Source organism: Mandrillus leucophaeus, unplaced genomic scaffold (assembly GCF_000951045.1).
Source record: "Mandrillus leucophaeus isolate KB7577 unplaced genomic scaffold, Mleu.le_1.0 Scaffold3, whole genome shotgun sequence".
In the NCBI taxonomy this organism is placed as follows: Eukaryota; Metazoa; Chordata; class Mammalia; order Primates; family Cercopithecidae; genus Mandrillus; species Mandrillus leucophaeus.
In genome coordinates, this window is record NW_012103142.1 from 12407594 (window position 1) to 12435006 (window position 27413).

A 27413-nucleotide genomic window follows, 5' to 3' on the forward strand; every position below is an offset into this window, starting at 1 on the left:
GTGGAGAAAAGATACAAACATTCTTTCATTCAGCTTGTTACAGGCTGTATTCTTTTTACTTATTCTAGTTGATCAGAAACATGGGACCTTAGAGTAACCTTTTTTTTTTTTTTTTTATGAGACTGAGTCTCGCTCTGTCGCCAGGCTGGAGTACAGTGGCGCCATCTAGGCTCACTGCAACCTCTGCCTTCCGGGTTCGAGTGATTCTCCTGCCTCAGTCTTCTAAGTAGCTGGGACTACAGGCGTGCGCCACCATGCCCAGCTAATTTTTGTGTTTTTAGTAGAGACAGGGTTTCACCATATTGGCCAGGATGGTCTCGATTTCTTGACCTCATGATCTACTCGCCTCGGCCTCCCAAAGTGCTGGGATTACAGGTGTGAGCCACTGTGCCTAGCTAACCTTTTTTTTTTTTCTGTTTTGAGTAGTACAGCTTTGTAGAATTGGACAGATTTAATGGTGCAGAAGAAAGGACTTAGGAGACCAGAAGAACTCTTTCTCCCTGTGAGCACATTGGCTGCATCAACACAAGATTCTTGGGCATAAACTAATTTTGTCGTATCCTGACATTCCTAGTGGGGATATTTATTAAATTGAAATTTTGTCTTTAATTTTTTTCTTAGTACACCTTAGGATATTAATTTTGGTAAAATTACTAACACAACACCTTTAGATTTTCTTAGGGATCTTGTGGCTCACTGGAGTATTTCTGTGTGATATTTTAATTGGTTTTCAGTCTTCCTCCTCCAATTTTGTATAAATGCTGCTATTTTACATTCTTGGTACATTGATACGTTGATTTGAAAGAATTTCAGTATAGAGATACAGCCTTTGTAGCTTGATTTTATATCAAATGTGAATTTTCCCCTCACATTCTGTAAGGAAGACTTTCTAAAGCTATATTATGGAAACTTTCAAAGCCACAAAAAAGATGAGTACTACCGTGAACCCCTGATACTAATCACACAGCTTTAGCAATTCGTTTTTCTGGAATATGGAAATTTAAAGATGTGTCAGCTCTCAGTTAAAATAGGGTTTTTTTTTTTTTTTTGAGATGGAGTCTGGCTCTGTCGCCCAGGCTGGAGTGCAGTGGCCGGATCTCAGCTCACTGCAAGCTCCGCCTCCCGGGTTTACGCCATTCTCCTGTCTCAGCCTCCCGAGTAGCTGGGACTACGGGCGCCCGCCACCTCGCCCGGCTAGTTTTTTTTTGTATTTTTTAGTAGAGACGGGGTTTCACCATGTTCGCCAGGATGGTCTCGATCTCCTGACCTCGAGATCCGCCCGTCTCGGCCTCCCAAAGTGCTGGGATTACAGGCTTGAGCCACCGCGCCCGGCTTTTTTTTTTTTTTTTTAAAAGAAGTTTTGCTGTGTTGCCCAGGTTGGTCCCGAACTCCTGGGCTCAAACAGTTTGCCCTCCTCGGCCTCCCAGAGTGTTGGGATTACAAGTGTGAGCCACTGTGCCCGGCCTCAGTTAAAATGTTGCTTACTATAATTGTGTCCTTTTAGATTTCAGATGCAGAACTCCAGGAAGTTGTAAAAGTAGGCCAAGCGAGTGAAATTGCACGTCAAACTGCCGAGGAATCTGGCATAACAAACTCTGCTTCCAGTACACTTTTGTCTGAGTACAATGTCACCAACAACAGCATTGCTCTTAGAACACCACGAACACCAGCTTCCCAGGACAGAATTCTGCAGGTAAGGTGTCACGTAGTAGAATGAGCCTTTTACTTTGTTTATTGTCCTTAGAAGTATCATGCAGGAGAACTAAGTGGTTTGGTTATGTTTCTTTTAGTGTAAATGGTTTGAAACTGAGTCCTGAATGCATAGATCTTGCAACATTTCTGTAGTAGAGAAGCTAAATAGATTCAGCAATAAGTTTTATTTTCTCATTTATTAATTTGTAACTTTTTGAAGCCAACCCTTTTACCTTCATTAGTCTTTTGTACCTGTCAGTAAAGCATAGTTTTGTACAATTTCACATTGCCTACCAATCCTAGGAAGAAAGAAATACTTCCTTGCATTTCTGTACTTAGCTTCGCATAGTGTGCCTGCAATTGTGCTTTCTTCCCTCTCTCTAACACATGGGGTAGACACAGCTTTGTGTGTTCCCAGAGTATCTGTATACCAGAGAATATCCAAACCTACAAAACATAGTTGGGTCTTTTGGTACTCTTACATCTCATTTCCTCGTCTCTGATAGTCAGGAATATAATTTTAAGGTTTTGATTCAAGGCAAACGGTTGTGTAAGGCTTAGCAAGAAAAACAGTTGTGCCCCTCATCTATAGAGGTACTTGTTACAACCCTTTGTTTTACTTTTACCGTTTAAGATCTTTGTTACTCGTTGACCATTTTCAGTTTTGGGCATTATCTGTTGTTTTCCATATATAATTTGACATTTGGCTTTCACACCTTCTGTGTCCGTCATGCATACATTTTCTGTTCCCCTATTGTCTGTTATAATTTGGTTAGCTTTATATTCTTGGTTTATCTTACGACTCTGTAAATCCTATTCATTGCTAAACCATGAATTACCTTATAATTTGTGTAAGTTATACAAATATGTAATACTCTTACATATAGTATGTAATCTATAGCATACCATTTTGCTTTGTGGTATAGTATTTTGTTTTACTTGGAGTTAATACTTGTTTTATTCAGTTGCTAAGTTTTTTGACTAAGCCCTAATTCAACTCTAGACTACGCTGGCTGTGTCCGTTTTCTTTAACCTGTACTGACTTCAGATATTCTTATCTCTTTGAAGAAGTCTTTCTTAGAACTTCCGAATGTTCTTGCCTGGAGTGATTTTTCTTCAGGGCTTGTTTATGGCTTGTTCTTCTGATTTCCCTTCACTGTCACCCTAGAGAGTCCCTGGGATCACGTCTTTTCGGGCTCCCATGCCTTTGGCTGTCTTGGTTTACTCCCTTGTTCAATGAAGATTATCATTCAGTAGCTTTCAGAGAAAGGGTTCATAGGAGGTAGATTTTTTTTTATTAGTTTTTTTCATTGATAAGGAAAAATTGTATTTATGGTGTACAGTATGATGTTTTGATATATATATACCTTATGGAATGGCTAAGTCAAGCTGTTTAACATGTACATTACTTTACGTATTTATCATTTTTTTGTGGTAAGAACACTTAAAATCTACCCTTAGCAATGTTCAAATGTACAGTATACTGTTATTCACTATAATTACTGCAATGTATAATCTCTTGAACTTATTTCTCCTCTCTTACTGAAATTTTGTGTCCTTTGACAGACATCTCCCTGGTTCCCTCACCCCTCAGCCTCTAGTAACCACCGTTTTACTCTTTTTCTGTGAGTTTGACTTTTTTAGATCCAAAATAAGTAACATTTGTTACAAATAAGTAAAATTTGTCTTTCTGTATCTGGCTTATTTCACTTAATGTAACGTCCTTCAGTTTCATGCATCTTGTCACAAATGACAGGATTTCTTTTTTAAGGCTGAAAAGTATTTTATTGTGTTTATATACAACATATTTTTTAATTCATTTTTCCATTGATGGACCCTTAGGTTGTTTCCAGAGGTAGAATTTTTCAAGATCTTGCGTATCTGTCAATTACTTATCTACCCTCTTGATTGATAGTATAACTGGGTATAGAATCCCATATTGCAGTGGTTTTTGTTCACAGTGTTGAAGGTAGTGCTGCAGGGTCTTCTGGCTTCCACTATTGCTCTTGAGACCTCCCATACTGTTCAGTTTGTTAAAAGGAAACCTAGTTTTTTCTTTTCTGGAAACTTATATTATCTTACATGATTTATGATGCATGTTTCTTGGTGTAGGTCTTTTTCAACCACTGTGGATATTTTCATTCCGGAGACTCCTGGCCTTCAATTTTGTAAAATTATTTTGAATTAAAATTTTTTTCTCCCTTTCGTTGATCTCTTTATGAACCTCCAAGTTTTCTGTTATTTCCTCTGCAGTTTCTATCTTACTGATTTTGATTTATTTGTAGGAGGTTTTCTCAATTTTTTCTTTATTTGGTTTTTAATTTACTATCATATATGTAATGTTTAAGTGCTTTTTAAAATTTTGTTTGGTATTTTTTTTTTTTTACCATCTCTTATTTCATGAGTATCTTATGTCTCTGAGGCTGTTAATGATGGTTTTGTTTTTACAAGTTTTCTTTTCCTTGCATAGTTGCTAAGTTTTTTGTTTTGTTTCCTTTCTGTCTTTCCTGATGGATATTTCCTCAAATGTCTGGTGCTCTTTGCCTGTGTCTGGAAGTGTGTGGGGGGCAATCACAAGCTGATTGGAAACTCTCTGGGTGTGGGTAGGGCTCTTTGACTCTTGGCTTCCCTGGAGACTGATATGGCTGGGATGTTTCATTGGGGAAATTCTTGATGTCAGTGTTAGTTCTTTTTGCTTAGGTTAGATTCCTCGGAGAAGTAATTTCCAGTCTCCTATCTACAGGGTATAAAGTTGGCCAGCCTCTGGGGAAAAAGTTGGGGAAAAAGGCTGGATGTCTCCAATCTAAAATAAAAACTTCTGCTTCATTTCTCTATTTTCATAGTGATAATTTTGCTCTTAACTCTTGGTATTCTCTGGTTTAGAAATCTTTTTTGTACTGTCTTCAGAGAGTAAAGCCCCTCTGTCTTTTGTAAATCCTGAGAGACAGAGAGAGGGGAGGGGTGTATGTGTGAGACTAAAAATCTCATAGATGTTGTTTTTTATTATCACTCTCCCTTTTCTTCTCTTTTTATATTGTTTCATGAAAGTTTACGAATTTATGGCACACTAGTTATTAACCAGCTCAAGGCTTTGAGGAGGTCTGAACATACAGTTTCTCAAGTAAATAAGTAAAATATCTAGCATATCAGAAGCTTTAAAAACGATAATGTGATCTTGCATTTATTTCCTTGGACTCTGAACACAAGTAAGGAATGTGTTCTCGGGTGTTCAAGGCCAGGTAAAGTGTCAGATAAGCCTGTTCAGGCAGGCTGGGAAAGAGAAAACTTAACCACTCACAGAGGAAACATGGAGGGAACTAAACAATCCAGAATACAGACAGGAATCCACTTAAATGATATAGACCTGTTAATAACGGGGGCAATAATGGCTATAGATATTGTAAGAATCCCACTAGCCATCTCCTCCTGGTGGCCCTGAAGTGATGGAGATGCTTCTGATAGAGGCTCTGTCAGTGTTACGTGGCTTAGTATTGCTTGTGTGTGTGTAGCACTTATCCAGCCCTTTCATTAAAATACAGAGCGTGCTTTCCTGGTTCTGTCGCTTTATCCACGCCTCAGCCTTTCAGATGTCTCCACTTCTCTGACAGATAGGAATAACCTGTTCCCCATTTTTTTTTTTTGAGACGGGGTCTCACTCGCATCTCCCAGGCTGGAGTGCAGTGGCACAATCATGGCCACTGTGCCCAGCCAGTTTTTTTACTTCTAGTAGAGACAGGGTTTCGGCATATTGCCCCAGGCTGGTCTCGAATTCCTGGGTTCAAGTGATCTGCCCGCCTTGGCCTCTCAGAATGCTGGGATTACAGGCATGAGACACTGCACCTGACCCCTACTTTTTTCAGTGGTGCTGTTTGAAGAAGTTTGCAAGTGTGATTATTCACACTTGAAATTTTTAAAAAAATACATAGTTTTTTTAATTTTGGGAAAAAATTACATTTTACAGTAATATAAGGGACATTTAATGGAACTCCTTTCATGGTTTTTAAACAGTTTTATTGAGATATCATTCTTACAGAATTCACCCATTTTTACTGTATTTATCGAGCTGTATAGCCATCACCGCAGTCAATTTTAGAATAATTTTATCATCCAGAAAAAAAAACCCCTACCCATTCCCCATTCCCCTCAAACCTGCCAAGTTTTTAGGCACCCATTAATCTACTTTGTATCTCTATAGAGTTCCCTATTCTGCACATATATGTAAATGAAATCATATAATATGTGATGTTTTGTGACTGGCTTTTTTCACTTTGCATAATATCGTCAGGGTTCATCCATGTTGTAGCTTGTATCAGTACTACATTCCTTTTTGTCGTTGCGTAATATTCCATTGTATGAATATACCATGTTTTGTTTATCCACTTGTCAGCTGGTGGACAGTTGGGTTGTTTCTACCTTTAGACTGTTAGGAATAATGCTTTGAACAGATGCTTGTGTGGACATGTTTTTTTCCTTTCTCTTGCCTATATACCTAGGAGTGGAATTGCTGGGTCCTGTGGTAACTATGTTTAACTTTATGAGGAACTGCCAGACTGTTTTCCAAAGTCGCTGCACCATTTTATTTATTTATTTTTGAGACACGGTCTTGCTTTGTTGCCCAGGCTGGAGTGCAGTGGTACAATCATGGCTCACTGCAACCTTGACCTCCTGGGCTCAAGCGATCCTCCCAACCTGGCCTCCCGAGTAGCTGGTACTACAGGCATGCACCACAAGGCCCAATTAATTTTCTAATTTTTTGTAGAGATGGGGGTCTCACTGTGTTGCCCAGGCTGGTCTTGAACTCCTGACCTCAAGAACCTCAAGTGATCCTTCTGTGCCTCAGCCTCCCAAAACGGTGGGATTACAGGCATAAGCCACCGTGCCTAGCCCGTTGTACGTTTTTATTAGGAATGTATAAGGGTTCTGATTCTTTACATCCTCACCAACACTTGTTTTCTGTCTTTTTGATTATAGCTTTCTTGTAATCAAACAGATCCTAGTTGTGAAGTGGTATCTTGTGTTTTTGATTTGCATTTCCCTAACAGCTAATGACATTTCGTGTGCTTATTGGTCATTTTTATATCTTTGTTGTTGTTGTTACTGAGACAGGGTCTCACTCTGTCACACAGGCTGGAGTGCAGTGGCGCTATTGTGGCTCACTGCAGACTCAACTTCTCAGGTTCAAGCAACCCTCCCACCACAGCCTCTCAAGTAGCTGGGGCTACAGGTGTGCATCACTATGCCTGGCTAATTTTTTATTTTTGTAGAGATGGGATCTCACTATGTTGTCCAGGCTAGTCTTGAAGACCTGGGTTCAAGCGATCCTCCCACCTTGGCCTCCCAAAACGTTGGGATTACAGGTGTGAGCCACTGTGCCTGGCCTGGCCTGTGTGTGTGTGTGTGTGTGTGTGTGTGTGTGTGTGTATATTTTTTTTTTTAGAAATGGCTATTCATATTCTTTACCCATTTTTAAATTAGGTTATCTTTTTTTTTTTAATTAAAAAAATTTTTTTGTAGCGACAAGGTCTTGCTTGTGTTTCCTAGGCTAGTTTTGAATTCCTGGCTTCAAGATTCTCCCGCCTGAGCCTCCCAAAGTGCTAGAATTATATACGTGAACCACTGCACCTGACTGGGTTTTTAATAATGTAAGAGTTCTTTGTATATTCTGGATATAAGTTCCTTATCTGATATAACTTGCAGATGTTTCCTCTCATTTTATAGGTTGTGTTTTCACTTTCTTGATGTTCTCGTTTGCAGTACAGAAGGTTTAAATTTTCATGAGGTATAGTTTAGCTGTCTTTTTCTTTTTTGCTTATGCATTTAATCTTACCCAAGAAATTCTTTCCAACCCTGGGTCATGAAGAGTTACTCCCATGCTTTTTCTTCGGATTTTATAGTTTTAGTGCTTACGTTCAGGTCTGTGATCCATTTTGAGTTAGTTTTTGTATGTACTATTAGGTATGGCTCTACCTTCGTTCTTGGGCATGTGGATATCCAGTTTTCCTAACACAATTTGTTGTTAAGACTGTTCTTTTCCCATTGTATGGTCTTATTAGCAGCCCTTAAAAAAGTCAATTGACCATTAATGTAAGAGTTTATTTCTGGACTCTCAATTCTGTCTCACCGATCTGTTATCTATCCTGTGCCAGTACCACACTGTCTTAATTCCTATAGCCTTGTAGTATCCTTCTGTGTTTTTAATACAGGCTTTTTAACTGATTGTTAAAGAATATTGAAGTAATGAGTGAATGTTAACTGAAAGAGTAGTAGTTATTTTGAAAAAGCACAAAACAGGTTTAGAACCTGAGCCATATACAGTAAGTTTGGGGCTTGTAACTTTGGATTCCTCTTCTAAAAGATGTGGGGGAAGTTATATATTTGTTGGAATTAGGGTTAGCTGTAACAGAAAACCTCCAACAGTGGCCTAAATAGAATAGAGATTTATTTCTGTTTCATGTTCTAAATGTTGAGAGATAAATCAAACGGGCTTGTGTGGCACTCCGTGGGGTCAGGGACCTGGGCACCTGCTTTTTTGTCCTCCCGCATGTCAGGTTTCTCTTCTTAGTTTCTCCTTGTGGCAGGTACAGTCGCTGCAGGGCCAGCCATCATGTTTGCATATAGTCTGTAAGAAGGAGGAAAAAGGGCACACCCTTTCCCTTCTTAAGAACACATCTCTTGTACACATCATTCTGTCTGTCTTGCTGACCAGAACTTAGGCACACATGTCCTAGCTACTGGGACATGGGATATTTGTTCTGGGTAGCCAGGTGCTGATTAAGAATTGAGGCTTCTATTACTATGGAGGAAGAGAATGGGTGCTTGGTGACAAGGAGAAGTCTCTGCCACAGTAAAATAAATATCTACTAGTGAAAATGATTATGATTGGTTGAAGCCCTTTGGAACCTCTAAGATGAACTGACAGAAGTTGAGATTTAGTCTAGTCTGTGACATATTTTTATGTAAAATTTTGATAAATTTAGTTTTCACTTTGTGAGCTTTTATTGGTTCAGTGTCTCTGTTCTATGTGTGATAAAGGTGGTACCTCTGGCTGCTGTTGTGTGTAGCTAGGGATAAGAGGAATTTTGCTTCTCTCTCTTGGCCTCCTCTGATCTAGTCTAGGATACATCAGTCAAGATTTAATTAAGGAAACAGAACCACTATGAAAATCATGGAATAAGGAATTTGTTAGAGGAATTAGTCCCATATACAGTTATGAGAAAAGCAGGGCATTAAAGGTCTGAAAAGGAGCGTTAAAGATCGGAGAAAGGTCACCAGCCCTGGTGTGGGGTGAGTCCTAGCTTATAGGAAAATCTGGAGGCTAGGCATGGAAGTCTGGAGGGTTGTTGGCTCTTTGTCACTACTGTTTCTGTGAGTTTGAAGCAGAAGTCTGGTCACCAGGGCTGCCTATAAAGGAGGAGAATTGGATATATGGAGCAGTGGGGTGCAAGGACACACTGAAACTCGCCAGCTCCTCTGCAAGTCTGTCACTACCTCTAACCAATGACGGCCATCAGAGCATAGTGGTTGCTACTTCACCTCTGTCACCTCTGCTTCTCCTTCTGCCTCTACCTCTGTTTTACTTTTGATGAACTCTAACTCGGTACCAAGAGGGAAGAGGATTCTGGGAAACATCCCAGTGTAACCAGGTCGACACAGGATAATTCACCACATAGGAGATAGCTCTCAGATGCCCCGGCATTTTACTGGACCAAACTCCCCTACTCCTTAGCCACACTATTTTTGGGAGTGTTGCCTATTTGTAATTTTGGCACGTATGATATGTCACGTCACCCACTCTTCCAGGAATATATACTTTTGCCATTTGATTCTTATTTCTTCTCTTTCCTGTGCAGAAGTTCTAAGCCTACATATGTTTCTTTCTAGTAAATGCTTTATATTTGGAATAGCAAAAAGGACACACACAGGGCCTTTGATAATGTAAAATTCAAGGTTTTTTTTTCATGAGTGAAGATATACAGAATAACGGAATTAAGTCTTGCTCTGGTTATTTTCATTTTGCCTTGAAATTTAGTGGTTTAGTGCATTTTACTATGCTTATGACTTCTGTGAGTCAGGGATTCAGACAGGGCACAGAAGGAGTGGTTCGTCTGTGCTCCGTGATGTCTAGGGCCTTAGTAAGGAGGACTCAGCAGTTCTGTGTGACTTGATGGAGAGGGGATAGAGTCATTTGGAGGTGTTGTCTTTCCATGTCTGGTGGTTGATGCTGGCTGTTGGTTGGGTGGGTCCTCAGCTGGGAATGTGGAGTGAATCTGCATGTGGTCTTTCCATGTGGCTTGGGCTTTCTCATAGTGTGGTGGTCTCAGAACAGTTGAACTTCTCACATGGTGTCTCAGGGCTCCAATGTGAATGTGGTGGGAAGCTGCGTAATTTTTTCTAAACTAACCTTGGAGGTCAAGCATTGTCACTTTTGTTGTATTCTGTTGGTTACAGGTGAATCACAAGCCCACCTAGATTTATGGGGAGGGAATATAGACCCGACCTCTTGATGGAAGGAGTATCGTGGTTGGATTTTAAGAACATGAAACATGAGAGAGAGAAGGTTGTGACCATCTTTGGAAAATAAACTCTGCCACAGGCCCTAAGTTGGACATTAAGAGATTTATGGGTACAGAGATAGCACTGAGGACGGCGTTACAATAGAGGGACTAAAGAGAACATGGGCAGTTCTGCCTGAAGAGATCAGGCAAGACTTCTGAAAGGGACCTGACCCCCACAAGTTGTTTTCTTGTGCAGTGGAAAGGTTGCTTGGGAGTATCTTAAGTTTCAGTAGAAGAAACAGACCTCAGAGACACTAATGAAGACTGGATAGAGAATTCAGTGGTGAAGCCAGACTAAAACCCAGGCATTCAGACATTTGGATTCACACTGGGAAATTTGAATTCTTGTATTTCATGATTATAGAGAGGTTTGGCACAGGTAATAGGAGAAGTTTTTGGGTAATAGTAATTTCATATGTGAGGCCACAAAAGTGCACCTCTACACATAAAACTTTATTTGATATATAAAACTTCTGATGTGATGTGTTAGATTGATAGAAGGAATGGAAACATTGAAATCTGACATGACTGGTATTCATTTTCTCTGTTGGTTTTCATTGAGAAAATGAGTAAGAATTCTGCCTGCTTCAAGATTTATATAGTAGGACCAGAAGAGATTCTGCAAGCCTGTCTAAACTGTTAACCGTGCTTCTTCGCCTGCTTGTTTATCAGGAAGCCCAGAACCTCATGGCCCTCACCAATGTGGACACCCCATTAAAAGGTGGACTTAATACCCCGTTGCATGAGAGTGACTTCTCAGGTGTAACTCCACAGCGGCAGGTTGTACAGACTCCAAACACAGTTCTCTCTACTCCATTCAGGTATTGTAAATGAACATGTTTTTTATTTTAGAAAAACATGAATTCAAGGACTTAGCATGTTTGCTTTAGTAATGTTTATGGAGAGCGAATACTTACTGTGTTGAGTTTTCCTCTTTGATTTCTTCTTCACAGTAATAAATAATAGTGTCTGGGAAATGGTTAAATACTGTGGAGTGCCTCCCCCTTTTTTTTTTTTAAGGATGGAGTCTCGCTCTGTCACCCAGGCTGGAGTGCAGTAGCACGATCTCAGCTTACGGAACCTATCTGCCTCCCGGGTTCAAGCGATTCTCATGCCTCAGCCTCCCAAGTAGCTGGGATTACAGGCGTCTGCCACCACAACTGTCTAATTGGAGTGTCCTTTTGCAAAACTTCGGATCCTATCACGTTGTTTTTGAATACTTTGTGTTTGATTTTAGAGTAGATTGATTCATTTTTAATGATTAATTTGTGAATTTTATTAAAATTGCAATCCTTTTATGTATTGCTTTCCCTCCAGCATTTTCTTATGAAAATTTCAGGCATTTAGAAAGGTTGAAAGAATGTGTGGAAGTTATCAGTATTGAAATGGAGTCACTTAATGTTACATTTTAATGAAAAAGGAACCCTCATGCGTATATGCCCATGACAGAAATTATTCCAGGGATCTTCTGAAAACCACACAAATTCCAGATAAGTTGCTTCTGTGAAGATGTTGCCCTACCAACAGCCAGTACAGGTTGAGCATCCCAAATCTGAAAATCCAGAATGCTCCAAAATCCAAATTTTTTTTTTTGAGACGGAGTTTCGCTCTTGTTGCCCAGACTAGAGTGCAATGGTGCGAACTTGGCTCATCACAACCTCTGCCTCCTAGGTTCAAGCAATTCTTCTGCCTCGGGCTCCCGAGTAGCTGGGATTACAGTCTTGCGCCGCCGTGCCCGGCTAATTTTGTATTTTTAGTAGAGATGGGGTTTCTCCATGATGGTCAGGCTGGTCTCGAACTCCTGACCTCAGGTAATCCACCCACCTCAGCCTCCCAAAGTGCTGGCATTACAGGTTTGAGCCACTGTGCCCGGCCTAATATGTTGAGCACTAATATGACACTCAAAGGAAATGCGCATTGAAACGTTTCAGATTTCAAATTTCCTGATTTGCCATGCTCAACCAGTAAGTATAATGGAATTATCCCCAAATCTGAAAAAAATCCCATATCTAAAACTCTTCTGGTCCCCCATTTCAGATAAGGGATACTGTTATGTATACCGGCAATGAAAACAAATGCCACCTCCTGTGATAAGTCCCTGTAACCAGTGGTCTTTGTTTCAAAACAGTTTACGTAGACTCCTCCCTTGTATCTTTAAAAACTTCTCCTTGCCCCAGCACTCTCAGGTATACCTATGGTCTGTTATAGCACACATATCCCACATTGTAATCCCTTGCTGTTCCCAAATAAACTCTTTGTTTTGGAGACCCAGTCTCTCACCTGTTGAAGTTGACAAATGGTAAAGTGAACATCCATATATATACTTACCACTTAGATTCTAAGATCGTTAATATTTTACTGTATCTGCTTTATTGCATATCCATCCACCAATCCATCATATTTTTTAATGAGTTTCAAAGTAACTTGCAGATATCAGTTTGCTTGATCCCTAAACACTTCCACATGCGTTAACTGGAATTCAGTATTTCTTTATAACTCTTTTGCTTAGTTTTAAGCTGCTGTTTTTTAAGAAGAATCTTTAAAATACAAATGTTATGGAAGCATGTAGTAGTAAAATGGAATTGGAACTTACAGTGGTTGGATATATTTGGGGTTTACTTTGAATTTTAAGTGTTAAGGTATGTCCTCCTACTGGTTATTTAGTAGAGAAAGCACTTCAGGCTATTACAGGTGTCATGACAGCAGAACCAAGAAGCATTGACAGCCAGTCGTAGACATTTAACACTTCTTGAGTGTCTTATAAGAGAGCGTAATACCTCACTTCCTATGTTTAGTTGGCTCTCTGTATCTGAGGGTTCCACATTTGTGGATTCAACCAACTGTGGATAAAAAATATTCTAAAAAACTCAAAACAGTACAACAATAAAAAATAACACAAATAAAAATACAATATAACAACTATTTATATAGCGTTTACATTGTATTGGGTATTATAAGTAACCTAGAGATGATTTAAAAGTACATGGGAAGATGTGCATACGTTATATGGAAATACGATGCCGTTTTGTATCAGGGACTTGAGTGTCTGCAGATTTTGGTCCTGGAACTGATCCGCCGATCCCCTGTGAATACTTAGGGACAACTGTATGTCTTGTCTCTCACCTCGATTGTAAAATCCTTGGGGGCGGGAACCACGTCTTATGTGATAACACCTTACTTATCAGGAATAGCTGTCTGGCAGTGTCACCATTCTGCAACACGCCAATATACAGGAAATAGGCAACCAGGGGAAAAAAAGGCTTTGAATATTTAAAATATAGGTTGCTGCAGATTCTGTGGATCTTATTCCTAGGAGAATCTCTTAGGCCTCCCTCAGGAACTTACTCATGTTTACATGTGATTCCAAAAGTGTGGTGTTTGGTTTCTAAACAAAATGTAAAAGGAGGAACTATTTAAAGTGTGTACTTTGGTAATAATGACAGTGACAATGATGTGAGAACCAACAGCTTGATAGGGAGGGTAGGAGACAAATATACACCAAACTCAAAGAGTCATCTGGGGTCATTGAGTGTGGTGGCCCACCTCCCTGCCCGCTGCATGTTCCTAGCCGCCCTAATGTGCCAAGAAAAAGTGGAAATAATGTTTAGTGGGCGCAGTTCAGGAAGGCAAGAAAATATCAAATATAGTGATTCTTTTAAGTCAATAAAATAAAAATACCATGCTAGCTAGACCAAACATTGATTTTAATCTAGAGATCTTAACAAAACCAGCTAGACAGAATTTCTGAAATCTTTATTCCTTTTTTTTCTATATTTCCTGTGAAATAATTTATGTGAAAAACATTTGAAAGCACAATCTAAATATAAGTGGCACTTCTGTTAATTGGGATTCCTGTCTTTCTAGGACTCCTTCTAATGGAGCTGAAGGGCTGACTCCCCGGAGTGGAACAACTCCCAAACCGGTTATTAACTCTACCCCGGGTAGAACTCCTCTTCGAGACAAGTTAAACATTAATCCTGAGGATGGAATGGCAGACTATAGTGATCCCTCTTATGTGAAGCAGATGGTAAATGTCAATTCCCTTTTAATACTCTTAAATTTTTTTTTAATATCTCATGGGTGCCAAATTAAAATTTCTCCTGTTAGTGCATATCACGTATACCTTAAGAATCTATACACCTGTGGATGCCAGAAAAAGAGAATGATCTGTAAGACTTGATGAAAGGGAATATTTTGGGCTCAAAACCCATCTTTCTTTATGCTTACTAGGTTTGTGAATATTGATGTTTGTTGTTGGTTTCACTGAAGTTTTCTTCAGCAAGGTGAGGTAGAAAGCTAATTGTAAAAGTTAAGTTTTGCTTCTGCCCGTGTTATTGCATTTATTACTTTGCTATTGGGCCTTATTATCTAATGCCACAGAAATCATTGTGAAATTAAAAAGAAAAAAACTTCTAATTATACTGGCTTGTCTTCAGTTTAAAATTAATTCTAACTTCATATATATATTTGGTTGATTTATATATGTTTCTTAAAGTTCAAATTGATATCAACTAAAGCCAACTCTGAATGGATACATAAGAATTAAACAGATTAAGAACCTCATGAGTGCGGAGTGTGTATTTGGACATTTGAGGGGATCTAAAGTTGAATATAGATGTCCTTTGTCCTGAGGAAATTTATATTCTGGGGAGATTGGCAGTACTAAACTAAGTCCAAAAATAATTGTAATATCAGAACAGAATAAGCCCTTTGAGTAAAGCCAATGTGCTTAGGGTAGTTAAAGAAGGGAATAATCACATTTGTTGGGTAACAGGAAAGCCTTATTGGAAGAGGTATGTTCCGAAGGAGGGTGGGGGCTGTCCCAGATGGAGACTACAATATGAGTAAGCACGGAGGATGTTTTAGACATAGCAACTCATCTGTTCCTCACACCTGGTACATGTGAGTACTGAGGATGGACTGGAAAACCTCTGGGTACCAGGAGGGTTTTTTGGGAACCAGGACTCTACTCTCTTTCGTCTGCATGGGATTTAGTATTTTCATTAACAATAAACATATACATACAAATTCAAGTATCTTTCAGAGTGGGTTTTATTAGTCCAAGGACAGACTAACTTTTGAACCTGTTCTTTTTTTTTTTTTTTTTTTTTTTTGAGACGGAGTCTGGCTCTGTTACCCAGGCTGGAGTGCAGTGGCCGGATCTCAGCTCACTGCAAGCCCCGCCTCCCGGGTTCACGCCATTCTCCTGCCTCAGCCTCCCGAGTAGCTGGGAGTACAGGCGCCCGCCACCTCGCCCGGCTAATTTTTTTTGTATTTTAGTAGAGATGGGGTTTCACCGTGTTAGCCAGGATGGTCTCGATCTCCTGAACTCGTGATCCACCCGTCTCGGCCTCCCAAAGTGCTGGGATTACAGGCTTGAGCCACCGCGCCCGGCCAAACCTGTTCTTTTCATTTGCTGTTAACTTTCGGTGTCAGAAATGTGTTCCCTCAAATGAAAATTATAGTGGTCTTTTTTTCTGCCCTGGCCTCAAACCTCCTGTTGGAATATCCCAGAGTATCTTCAGTGATCACAAGTGAAAGTTTTTGATTGGTCTTAATGTTGGGAAGAAGAGGGGATAGAAAATAAACAAAAGCCTTGTCTTAGCTCTGAAGTCAGGATTATTTTTCTAGAATTAATATTAGGCTGATTTTTTTTGAGACTTTTTTTTCTCTGTAATTTTTAATTTTTGTGGATACGTAGTAGGTGTATATGTTTATGGGGTATATGAGATATCTTGATACAGGCATGCATGTGTAATAATCACACCATGGAAAATGGGGTATGCATCCCCTCAAGCATTTAACCTTTGTGTTAGAAACCATCCAATTATTCTCTTAGTTATTTTAAATTGTACAGTTATTTTGACTAGACTGTTGTGCTATCAATTTTTAAGAGACTCATAAAATTCTGGTTGAATATTTAATATGTGTGAATTGAGAAGGACCACTTCTTTTCTACAGGAAAGAGAATCTCGAGAACATCTCCGTTTAGGGTTGTTGGGCCTTCCTGCCCCTAAGAATGATTTTGAAATTGTTCTACCAGAAAATGCCGAGAAGGAGCTGGAAGAACGTGAAGTAGATGATACTTACATTGAAGATGCTGCCGATGTGGATGCTCGAAAGCAGGTGGGTAACTGTACTGAAAGAAGCGTGAGTTCGGCTGAATGTGTCAGTAGGCTCGAAGAATGAAGAATAGCCATTAAATGTCTCAAGATCTCTACCTAGTTCTTTTTAATATTGAAAAAACTTCTGAAGTAAATAATTTATGTCATTAATAATGTATCCTCACATAATTAATATACTCACAATATTTTGATGGACATTCTTAAAAATATATATATGGAAATTTAAATACATTTTGTCAAATTCATTATGCTTCTCTAAAATACACGTAGGTAGTCTTTTGGACATTGCTTCAATCTAGCAAAGAAAAGATGTTATTGGTTAGTCTTAAAAACGAATACATCTTGGTTTCTGGGTGGTACGATGGTACGAGCCTGTAGTCTCAGCTACTCAGGAGGCTAAGGTGGGAGGATCCTTTGGGCCCAGGAGTTTGAATCCAGTCCAACATAGTAAGACCTGTATCTAAACTGGAGTTGGAAATTTAGATAGAGTATGTCAGAATAATATTAGTAACACTTTCTAGTAATATATCTTATACGTAATTACTTTCTCATTTGCACATAACAGCACAGTGATATAAATAGGATTGGTATTACAGGTTGAACATTGCTAATCCGAAAATCCAACATCTGAAATGCTCTAAAATTCAAAACTTTTTGAGTGCTGACGTGATGCTCAAAAGAAATGCTCATTGAAGCTTTTTGAATTAGAGTTAGTATAATGCAGATGTTCCAGAATCTGAAAAAATCAGAAATCCAAGATACTCTGGTCCCAGATAGTTCTAATAAGGAATACTCAACAAGCTCAGATGAATTCAGGTCTCATGGTCTCAATTTTCTCAGGTCTAATAGTGGGTAAGTGGTGAATCCTAAACTAGAACTGATATTATATGACCTTTTTAGTAAGTCTTGCTGCAGTCCATTGCTGAATGATTTTAGGTACCTTTAATCTCAGGGGATTGGAGTGAGAATGACATCAGTGGAAATAATATTTTAGAGGGGACCGATATGAATGTGCTTTTCAGTGGGAACAGAGGATGATACTTTTTGTGTTTAGTTCTCAGCTACTTTGAGTTACATTTACTCCTTCAGAAATGGCGTGAAATTTTAATGTGTTATCCCACATTATTCATAAGAATCAGGAAACTACATTTTTTGGCTGGCTTTTTGAATTAAGTCAGCAATTTTGGAGTGAAAGGGAAGAAAGAGTTGTGTCGTGGGAGTCTCTTTGGAGTTTAGGTTTTCCATTTAGATGAGAGAAGTTTGTTACGTGATGGATGGATCCATGAAAATTTGGAGAATGCTCTAGTAGACACTGGAAGCTCTTAGTTTCTATTATAATGAGAGTGAATAGACTGATTCATTTCTGTTGCCTTAGCATTGCCTTTCTACAAACTTAAACCAATTTCTAAACTTTAGCTATTGAACACACATAGTCTTACATACTAAAGTGTTTTTAGCTTTATTGAGAGATATCAAATACGCTATAGCTGCAATAAAGGATATAAAAATCATTTTTTAGGCCATACGAGATGCAGAGCGTGTAAAGGAAATGAAACGAATGCATAAAGCTGTCCAGAAAGATCTGCCAAGACCATCAGAAGTAAGTGTTAGAATTTCTGGTTTAGGAAGTTTTAAGTTTCTTTTTATATGATTGCTGCTTTTTACATCATTCATAAAGACTATAAAACAAAATTTCATCTACTTTCTGGAATATAGCAAAGTAGTTCTCAAACCCAATCTTTAAAATGTTTCACTAGTACCAGAATTTAGAAGGAAAAAAGTAGAAATTGCTTTTGAAAATGTAAAACTGCTATTTAATTCGTGCTGTAACAGGTAATAACATTAATATATTGCAGTGATATGTTTGGTAATTGTATTTGTTTTAACATTTTAGGTAAATGAAACTATTCTAAGACCCTTAAATGTAGAACCGCCTTTAACAGATTTACAGAAAAGTGAAGAACTAATCAAAAAAGAAATGATCACAATGCTTCATTATGACCTTCTACATCACCCTTATGAACCATCTGGAAATAAAAAAGGCAAAACTGTAGGGTTTGGTACCAATAATTCAGAGCACATTACCTATCTGGAACATAATCCTTATGAAAAGTTCTCCAAAGAAGAGCTGAAAAAGGTATGATTGAGCTGGACTGTTTCTTCTTGAGATTTAGGTATTTGTTAGGTGCTGTGTATCATGGACAAATAATGAACTTATTTTTCCCCATTGGTATTCATAAACAACTGAAACATATGATTAGGAGATACATGTTTAGATTGTTATGAAGAAGACATACTTTAAATACCTCCATCCCCCATGTTCGGTGTGATAGACCTTTATCAAATAAACACCTGCAGGGTGTTTTTGGTTCATGGGTATTAATGGCTTGGTTGACAGTTGTTACAGTTGCCATTTTCTGTATTCAGCTCTGCTATCCCTGAATAAAAATTAGATGCCTTTAGTACCTAAACCTCACTTATTTAGAATAATACGAAGAGGTAAGAAAGACTAATATAAACATGTTTATAGATTAAACCTTTTACTTATTGAAAAAAAGGAAGTATTTTTTTTAACTGACTATATTCCCCTCACATGATTTCCCCCTACTCTTTTGGATAAGGACATGAAGACATGATTTCTTGTATGAAGTCTATGTCTGGTCTTTTCTTCTATACGCATTTTATTCCTTCTGTTTTGACAGAGCAAACAACTGTGATTGTAAATAGAAATCTCCCTAATTGTATAAGAAGATACAGTGGGTCTCATAGTTGGAAGCAGAGTGGTCATTAGTTTAAAAGTCTTTTTTTCTTTAGTCTTCAGCTCTGAGGAGCAGTGATAGACCCATGGATTTGGAATGAGCTGCTGCATACTTAGAATGAAACAAACAAGATTCTTACAAAGTCTCCTGTCTTCCCTCCTGCATTTTTCCTCTTTCTTCCCTTCTCACAATTTCTTACTTTGTATTTTCTGTATTGCGTAACTAATACATATTTATTATAGGATTTTTAGAAAATAGAGGAAGGAGGGTTTCGATTTATGTTTCAACAACTTGTCCCTGATTTCAGAGTAACTTTGAGTCACTCATTTTTTAGTAAGTGCAATAGGGAAACTGACATTGTTGAGTTGCCTCCTCTGTCGAGCACATGTAATCGTTGAACTGGGATTGAAAATCAGGCTATGAAATTGATACTTGCACAGTTTCCTCTTTTTAAAGTGAAAATATGAGGGGAAGAGGAATTTAGGAAATAAATTTTCCTAAATTATATGTATGGAAACCTGAAACAAGGATCACGTTGTTGCTTTTGGAGATTCTGTAGAGGATAAACCCTAACACAGTTTTTGAAAAATAATAATTCTAAGTATTGGTCTGGAATTGTTTGAAACAAAGTAGCTTAAATATTCTCTCATATTTTATTTATCTGTGTATATTTCTCTTTGTTCCAAAAAGAATTTGAAGCAGCTATTTACTTAGCAGATTATTTATGGATAGTTTAAAGATAGCTTACCCATATTCTCTCCTAAGATCTGAACTTGTAAATTTTTATTGTGTACAGTTTCAGAGTGAAATAGCATTTCTCTTTTAATAAAGTGTCAGATTTTCTTTTTCTTTAATATACTTTCTTTAAGGTATGTTAAAATTGATTTGTTTCCATTATTTCCCTTAAGAGTTATTGTTTAAGTGTCTATTTTTTCTCCTATAGAGATGATTTTCCATTTTTTTGTTAAAATTGTTTATTGATCATTTCTCTTAATTTTATGGATTTTGATATGTTTATTTTTATTATTACTAGAAAGATTGAAAGCCTTCTGTAAGGCACAGAAGGTGGTTCCCAGTTTTTCATAAGCAGTGAAGCAAAGGGCTGGGAAAAAATTCATATGCTTATGGAATTCTTTGTGTCTGGCATTGGGCTAGGCTCTATAGTATATTGTTCACTTAATCCTAATAACAAACACGTCTGATCTAAGGTCAGCATCGTAATTGCTTGGAAAGGTATTTTTCAGCTTTCCAAGCTGAAAAAGCCTGAGAAATGGGCTCAGATAAATTAAGCAAACTCAGAGAGATGCTTAAATGGTGACGCTGTGATCTGAACCCAGGCCTGTCCAGCTTTCCCTCTCATTCTGTCATTTTACACTATTTTCTTTAGTAGTGAACTAAGCTGGTTTATGATCTATCATCTGATTCGTGCCCCAGTTTCATTTTCTGGCAATGTCAGGGGCATTCCTTCAGGATGAGAAAAAAAACCATGTGACAAAAAGACGCCTAGCTCCCCTTTACCATCACGTGAGGTCCTGCATGTACGGTGGAGTGGGAGAGTGGAAGGCGCACACCCATTGGTGCCATTTGTATTCTGCCTCATGCTGCCTGCTAACGATGTGGTCTTAACAAGTTGTTGAATCTCTATGAGCCTTAGTTTCATGAGCCTTTTTTTTTTTTTTTTTTTTTTGAGACCGAGTCTTGCTCTCGTTGTACAGGCTGGAGTGCAGTGGCGTGATCCCAGCTCACTGCAACCTCCACCTCCTGGGTTCAAGTGATTCTTGTGCCTCAGCCTCCCAAGTAGCTAGGATTACAGGCGTGTGCCACCACACCCTGCTAATTTTTGTGTTTTTAGTAGACACGAAGTTTTGCTGTGTTAGCCAGGCTGTCTTGAACTCCTGGCCTCTTTATCCGCCCACCTCAGCCTCCCAAAGTGCTAGGATTACAGGAGTGAGCCAGTGTGCCCGGCCTAATTTCATTAGCTTTTAAATGAGGTTAATATTGGCTAATTTGTAAGGTGATTGTGATCTTTGGATATAATGTAGGTAAAACTTTTAAACCTAGTTTCTCACACACAGTAGGTACCTGAGAAATGATAACTGCTGTTATAGTGAGTGAAAGCAAAGGATGTTTATACTTTTGAGGAAACATGGATGCTTGACTCTTAAAAAGCAGTCTGCATTGACTCAAAGGCTTCTGAGGCTATTTTTCCTAGGTATTGTTATCACCCCTTCCAAAAAACAACCAATCACGTCTCCTTGGCTTTGGCTCAAGGAAGGAGGGAAAAAATTAGTCTTCTAAAGCTCTCTGGATATGGCAAGTGTTTGTAGTACTTAAACTTACTGTAATTATTATTGTAAACAGGCCCAGGATGTTTTGGTGCAGGAGATGGAAGTGGTTAAACAAGGAATGAGCCATGGAGAACTCTCAAGTGAAGCCTATAACCAGGTGTGGGAAGAATGCTACAGTCAAGTTTTATATCTTCCTGGGCAGAGCCGCTACACACGGGCCAATCTGGCTAGTAAAAAGGACAGAATTGAATCACTTGAAAAGAGGCTCGAGGTTGGTATCCTTTCAAAATTTTAATTGTAAATGTACTTTGATTGAGATAATGAACCAGATAATGCCACTGGAGACAATCTCAGAAAAATACACCTGAGGTGCTTATTGCCTTTTTGGTTCTTGGAGAAAAGTACACTTAAGTGTTGGATCTTCCTTGGCCTTGTTCGTTGTTTTTGTTTATTTTATTTTATTTTTTTAAAGAATTGTTGACCTTCATGACTGAAGAGTACCCTGCAAGTTGACCAGAGGTCAATCAGAACCTTTAGATGTGGGAGCAAGGAGCCAAGAAACCAACACTAGTCACTCAGAACAGTGCAGGTCATTGCTAGCATAGCCTGTTTTCTCTAAAAAGGAATCTCAACAGTACCAAGGAGTTTTATTTTTATAGCAAAGAGAGCACATTTACAAAACTTAAATACAATTCTGTTCATCCTTGGATTACTGTGAGTTTGAGTTAGGGAGGGCAGAGCTGGATTCTCTAGACAGTGGCTTCCATGATTTTCCATGTCTGTGAAAATGTTGAAAACATACTAGATGCGTATATTTTCAACAGGACATGTGGTTTCTTAATTTAGTCTTCATATTTTGAATTCCAGAATCTGTGTAGGCATTTTGCCAATGGCATGTAATTGTGGTTCACAGGCCACCAGGCTGCCTTGTGCATTTTTTTTTTTTTGAGACCGAGTCTCAGTCTGTTGCCAGGCTGCAACGCAGTGGTGCAATCTCGGCTCACTCCAACCCCCACTTCCCAGGTTCAAGCGATTCTCCTGCCACAGCCTCCCTAGTAGCTGGGACTACAGGCACGCGCCACCACGCCCAGTTAATTTTTGTATTTTTAGTAGAGACGGGGTTTCACTGTGTTGGCCAGGGTGGTCTTGATCTCTTGACCTCGTGATTCACCCACCTCAACCTCCCAAAGTGCTGGGATTACAGGTGTGAGCCACCGCGCCCGGCCACGCCTTGTGCATTCTTAATGGTAATCTTTAGGGGCATTTCTAAGGCCAAGGTGGGATGGGAGAGAAGGGGTACTTCAGGCAGTCATATATAGAAAATGGGCTTGGTTTCCTCTTCTATGTGATTACCAGTTTCTCTTTACAAAGAGCACATTTGAAAATATTTTTATTTAGGGTTAAAGCCAGAGTAGTAAAATCACTTGGGGTGGTTGGGGCTGTATGGGGCTGGGGAAATGAGCAGGAAAAAGCAGTATCTTTTAATTTGAGTTATTCTGAGTTTTAATTTAACCTTTAAGATCACATATATATAGGCAGCTGATGGTTAATGCCTGTGAACCTCTTTTTTTCTCAGTTAGTGAGAAATGACTGGTTCTGAAGTAATTCTCATCTTGGGTAAAATCTTAGCAGTTCAGTGCTGCTAATTATTCGTGTTACCAACTTCCAGCAGGGTGTGCTGTTGCTCTGTGTTACGGTTCAGTGTTAAAGCCAGGGAAGATAGAACATCAGTGGTTAAATTGTAAGTTACAGTTTTTGGTTGTGTAGACTTCGTTTCTTATAAATGGTAGTTAGCAGTGTAATTGTGATCTGAGGTCAGCATCATCACTGATTGAAAAGCTATTTGGAAAGCTTCTTTGTATCATTTATATATAAATACTTAGGTTTCTTATTTAGTATGAAAATCTTCTCATTTGAGGGGGGTAAACTCTTTTTGCCGCAAATGGCAAGGACGTTTTGTGCTTTTTAAAATGGTAGAAAATTTTTTTCTCCCTAAATCTCATTTACTTTGTTGAGGCACTAACTTTCATGACAGCAAATAAATGTGTCACAGAGTGAGTGGTGCCATAAAGTACAGTAATTTTTATTTCTGTGTTGAATTGGTCTTATGAATTTTAAAGGGAAAAATACTGAAAGAACTACTACTGTTCTTTTGGAGATTTATTTGGGTCGTTTATGAGCAACCATTAAAAACATGTGGTTCTCTTTGTTCAGTTCAGTACCAGGAACTGAAATCTTCCGTTGAACTATTTTTGTTGAAGGATTGGTGATTTTGGAGAATATTCATAAAGCAGTCTGAAGTCATTTTTCTTTTCTTGACTCTTGGATAACTTACTTTATTGTTTACCCAGCTAGTTACTTTTAAAGAATACTTAATCAGGTCCTTTAATTTAGCAAACTATGCTTATTTCAAATGAAAGTTCATGAAATCTTTTAAAAAAAGAAAAGCAGCTCAAAGACCCGAATAAACAAACCCCCATTTTATTTGTATCCATCCCTAATTCAGAACTAGGTTTCTTTTAGCTTGTTTTAGTTTTTGAAGACACAGTTCTACTGGTTTGAAATACATAAATATTTTATTTCAGTTGTGGTAATTCTTTCATTTCAGTTGATTGCTAAATTATAAACATTATTCAAAGTTTGTTGTGGGGAAGGAACTCCAGTTATATTGTATAAACTAAATGCTGTGCTTAAATTATCCTTTCCACTCTTAGGTTCAGGAGATAAGCCCTCCTCTGTAAGCACTGTATGTCATGGCTGCCAGTGTGTTCGATTTTTGCTGTCATGAACTTTGGAACCGTGAATCTAAATTATGGCCCTATCACTGCCTATCAAGCAAGATGAAATCCAGCTTTGTCGTGGCTGGTGTCTCCTGAATGGATTAAAAAAAAAATTCTCTGAGGTTTACATTGGAGGTAGTCTTTGAGCCATTCATTACTCAGGATTAATATTTGAAACTTTAGCACTTAAATGAAAATCCTTAAGATACTCATTTAAAACTAATAGAACCATCTCAGATTTTATGTAGAATGTGGTAGAGGATGTGTGTGAGCAAGGAGTTTGTTAAATAAATAGAATCAGAATGTAGTTACAGGTCAGAAATAAGTGGAAAAGGCTTCTGAATTGTAACCAAGTCCATGTATTTTATTCTGCTTTGGAGGCAGAATTAAGTTTAGAACCTTGCCAGACTTTTGTGTGTAAAATAAGACAGCAAGAGCAAACACAGCAGTGACAGTTAATATATGGAAAGAAAAAGTTATGAGAGCATACCATGCTGAGGCCATTTTTACATGGTGGCAAAAAGCCCAGTGTATTTTAATAGCTTTAAAGGCACTAAGATACATTGTACGGGAGTAAAGTGATTGCTATTTATAGTGGTATCCCAAATTAATAAGAAAAACTTTATTTCTTTTCAGTGTCATTTTTTTTTTTTTTTTTAAAGGGAGGGATGGCTGTAATTAGTGTAGAAAACATTTTCACAAATGGTTAAAAATAAAAGAGCTTTAGTACTTTTATTTATTCACACGTTCAGTAATTATTACTGCCTATCTACCATGTACTGGACACTGTTCTAGGTCCTGGGATAACAGCAAGGAACAAGGCAGACAAGTTCTCTGTGTTTGTGGGCTTCAGTTACCTGGAAAATGCTTAATGTGGAGAACCTCATTTTCTGATGATGCCAGATAAATGAGTCATTACTGTATTTGGGAAGTGCAAATAGAATTTGAAGTGTTCTAATTTGTTTCTACTTTAAGTGGAAATAGGAAATCATCTGAAGACATAATTATTTTGAGTGAAATAATTTCCAGTAGGTGCAAAAGTGAAATGAGAAGTCTGAATTTAGGCCTGCCATTAAATTTAATAGTATTTGAAATAGTATCTAAACTGCTGTGTTGAGGAAGTTTGGCTGAAAAGTGGATTTTGTCATGTTAGCTATAAAAATGGAAAGGCTTTCCTTAGAGATAGAAAGTAGGTCCAGAAGTAATACTACTTCTCCCTGTAATTTACTGGCACAGTCAACTGTAGTCAAGAAATACTATATAACATTGACTTCTTAGAAGTAAAGTAACTTAAAAAACACAGATAACACACTTAAAATCCTTTTCAGTGTATTTGTAGCTCTTATGGGGACCCCTGACTTGTCTGAAGGTTATATTTCTGCAAAATTGGCTGCACAGTAGATCTCATTTTCTCAGTGATTTTCATTATAAAGTCAGATGTTTTTACACAGGAAAAAATTTCCTTAATACTTTAAAGAGGGAAAACTTAGGGCAAGGATTTAGTTGGTAGACAGTTCTGGGTAGAGGGCTGTATGTTGTCAGATATCAGCAGGTTTATGCTTATGTTGCCTTGTGTAGGGGTGGGGGAAGTGACCTGTGGTACAGGAGAGGAGTTCACAGTACTTTGGAATACTCTCTGTTTCCCAAATTCTGTTCTCTGCCATGACCCTTAAAGGCACTGACGGATTTCGTAGTTGTCTCTGGTAAGAACTTAATGAGCTGGACCAGAGATCTTGATATAACCAGGTTGCTTCTGTTATGCCTCAACATGAATTGAATTTGTTTTATGCAGTTGACGTGTTTCACTTCCTAATGTATGCGGATGTAAAGTGCTCTTGTATTGCTTTGTTCGTGTATTACTGTCCTTGGAAAGGTTTTTAGTAAGGTTTTGCCTTCCTGGTTAGCATACTTTTCAGGGATGCAGTCTGATGGTTGCTAACTCATAGATGCAAACAATAATTACTTTCTTAGACCTGCATCTCATAAGAGTAGAGTAGGTTCACTGATAAAAATGCTGGTAAGTGGTATAGAGATTAAAGGAGAATCACTCATGGACTCCTGTTGTTTGCAAACGTTTTGGTGATTGAACCACATCTTGACTATTATATGGGATCATATTGCTGAATGATGGACTGGCAAGTGGAGCTCCCATTGACTGTGTATTTATTTTGGGTATCCTTAAACCTGTTTTTCCAGTGGGATAAAGTTATATTCTGGGCCCCCAAGCAAGAGTTTCAGTGAGGGGTGCTCTTAATGTTTCTGAAGCTCACTGTAACGGACTTTTACTGAAGACAGTATTGGAGACCCAAGGATAATGTGTTTATTTTGGAATTACTTAAGCTTAGTAACCTTAACAAACTTAGTGAGCTTGAAAGTAACAATTACACTTTTATAAGTCCCATACAGCTCCCTTTTGTAATGACCCGAGGAAACACTTAGGTTCCACTGATTCATCTCCTGGGGACCATCAGTTTTCCATTGGTCTCTGGCCAGTCTTTTTTAGACAGTTTCTCTTCTATGCATTTCAAAAAATAACATTTCTAGGCGTCTTTCTATAAATAATACCTGTGCTTTGTAGAAGTTTTAAAAGAAATAGAAAACATAAAGAAGAAAAGGAACCTACTATCCAGACATAATCACCGTAAACATTGTAGTGCATATATGCACACTCTCCCCCACATACTTCCGTATATCTTTTTTTTTTTTTTTTTTTTTTAATGTTTGGATGAAGGTGTTTAAAACTAAACTGGGATCATCATATTCTACATTTTTCATTTAATAGTTGTAAATATGATTAAACACTGGTTATATTCCACCCTACTTCTAAAAAAGTGGTAAATGCAACCTTTTTTCTATACATTTTTTTGAGAGATGTTTATTTTCTTATAGTTTTATAGCTTGTTAATAAAAGAATTTAGAATTTTAAAATACAAACTGAGGAAAGGAAAAACTTCTCAGGTGTCAAAATTCTTATAAGTGGGTACATATAGGTGAGAGTCTAAATCAGGGAAAGAATGATGGGCAGAATCGCTAATTAAGGTCTTATTTCTTGTTTACATGTGTCTAGAATAATTTATTTTTCGGGGAGCTGTCTGATGGCATTTAAGCCGTTCAGTTCCACAGCTTAAATTTTTTCAGGCATGTTTGCATTTCAGGGGCTGAGCCAAGGAGGACATTCGGTTTATTAGCAGTGGTGTGGCAAATGTATTGGACT

The 27413-nt window shown here is 38.2% G+C and overlaps 1 protein-coding gene across 1 annotated transcript in view; it reads left to right on the plus strand.

The window, feature by feature from the left end:
* Positions 1-27413, plus strand: part of CDC5L (cell division cycle 5-like) — a 61442-nt gene that overhangs the window by 22307 nt on the left and 11722 nt on the right. Inside the window, exons 8-14 of the mRNA XM_011986845.1 lie at positions 1505-1693; positions 10920-11068; positions 14112-14274; positions 16209-16373; positions 17892-17972; positions 18267-18509; positions 21493-21690. Coding sequence (XP_011842235.1) covers positions 1505-1693; positions 10920-11068; positions 14112-14274; positions 16209-16373; positions 17892-17972; positions 18267-18509; positions 21493-21690 — 1188 coding nt within the window. The remainder of the gene's footprint in view (positions 1-1504; positions 1694-10919; positions 11069-14111; positions 14275-16208; positions 16374-17891; positions 17973-18266; positions 18510-21492; positions 21691-27413) is intronic.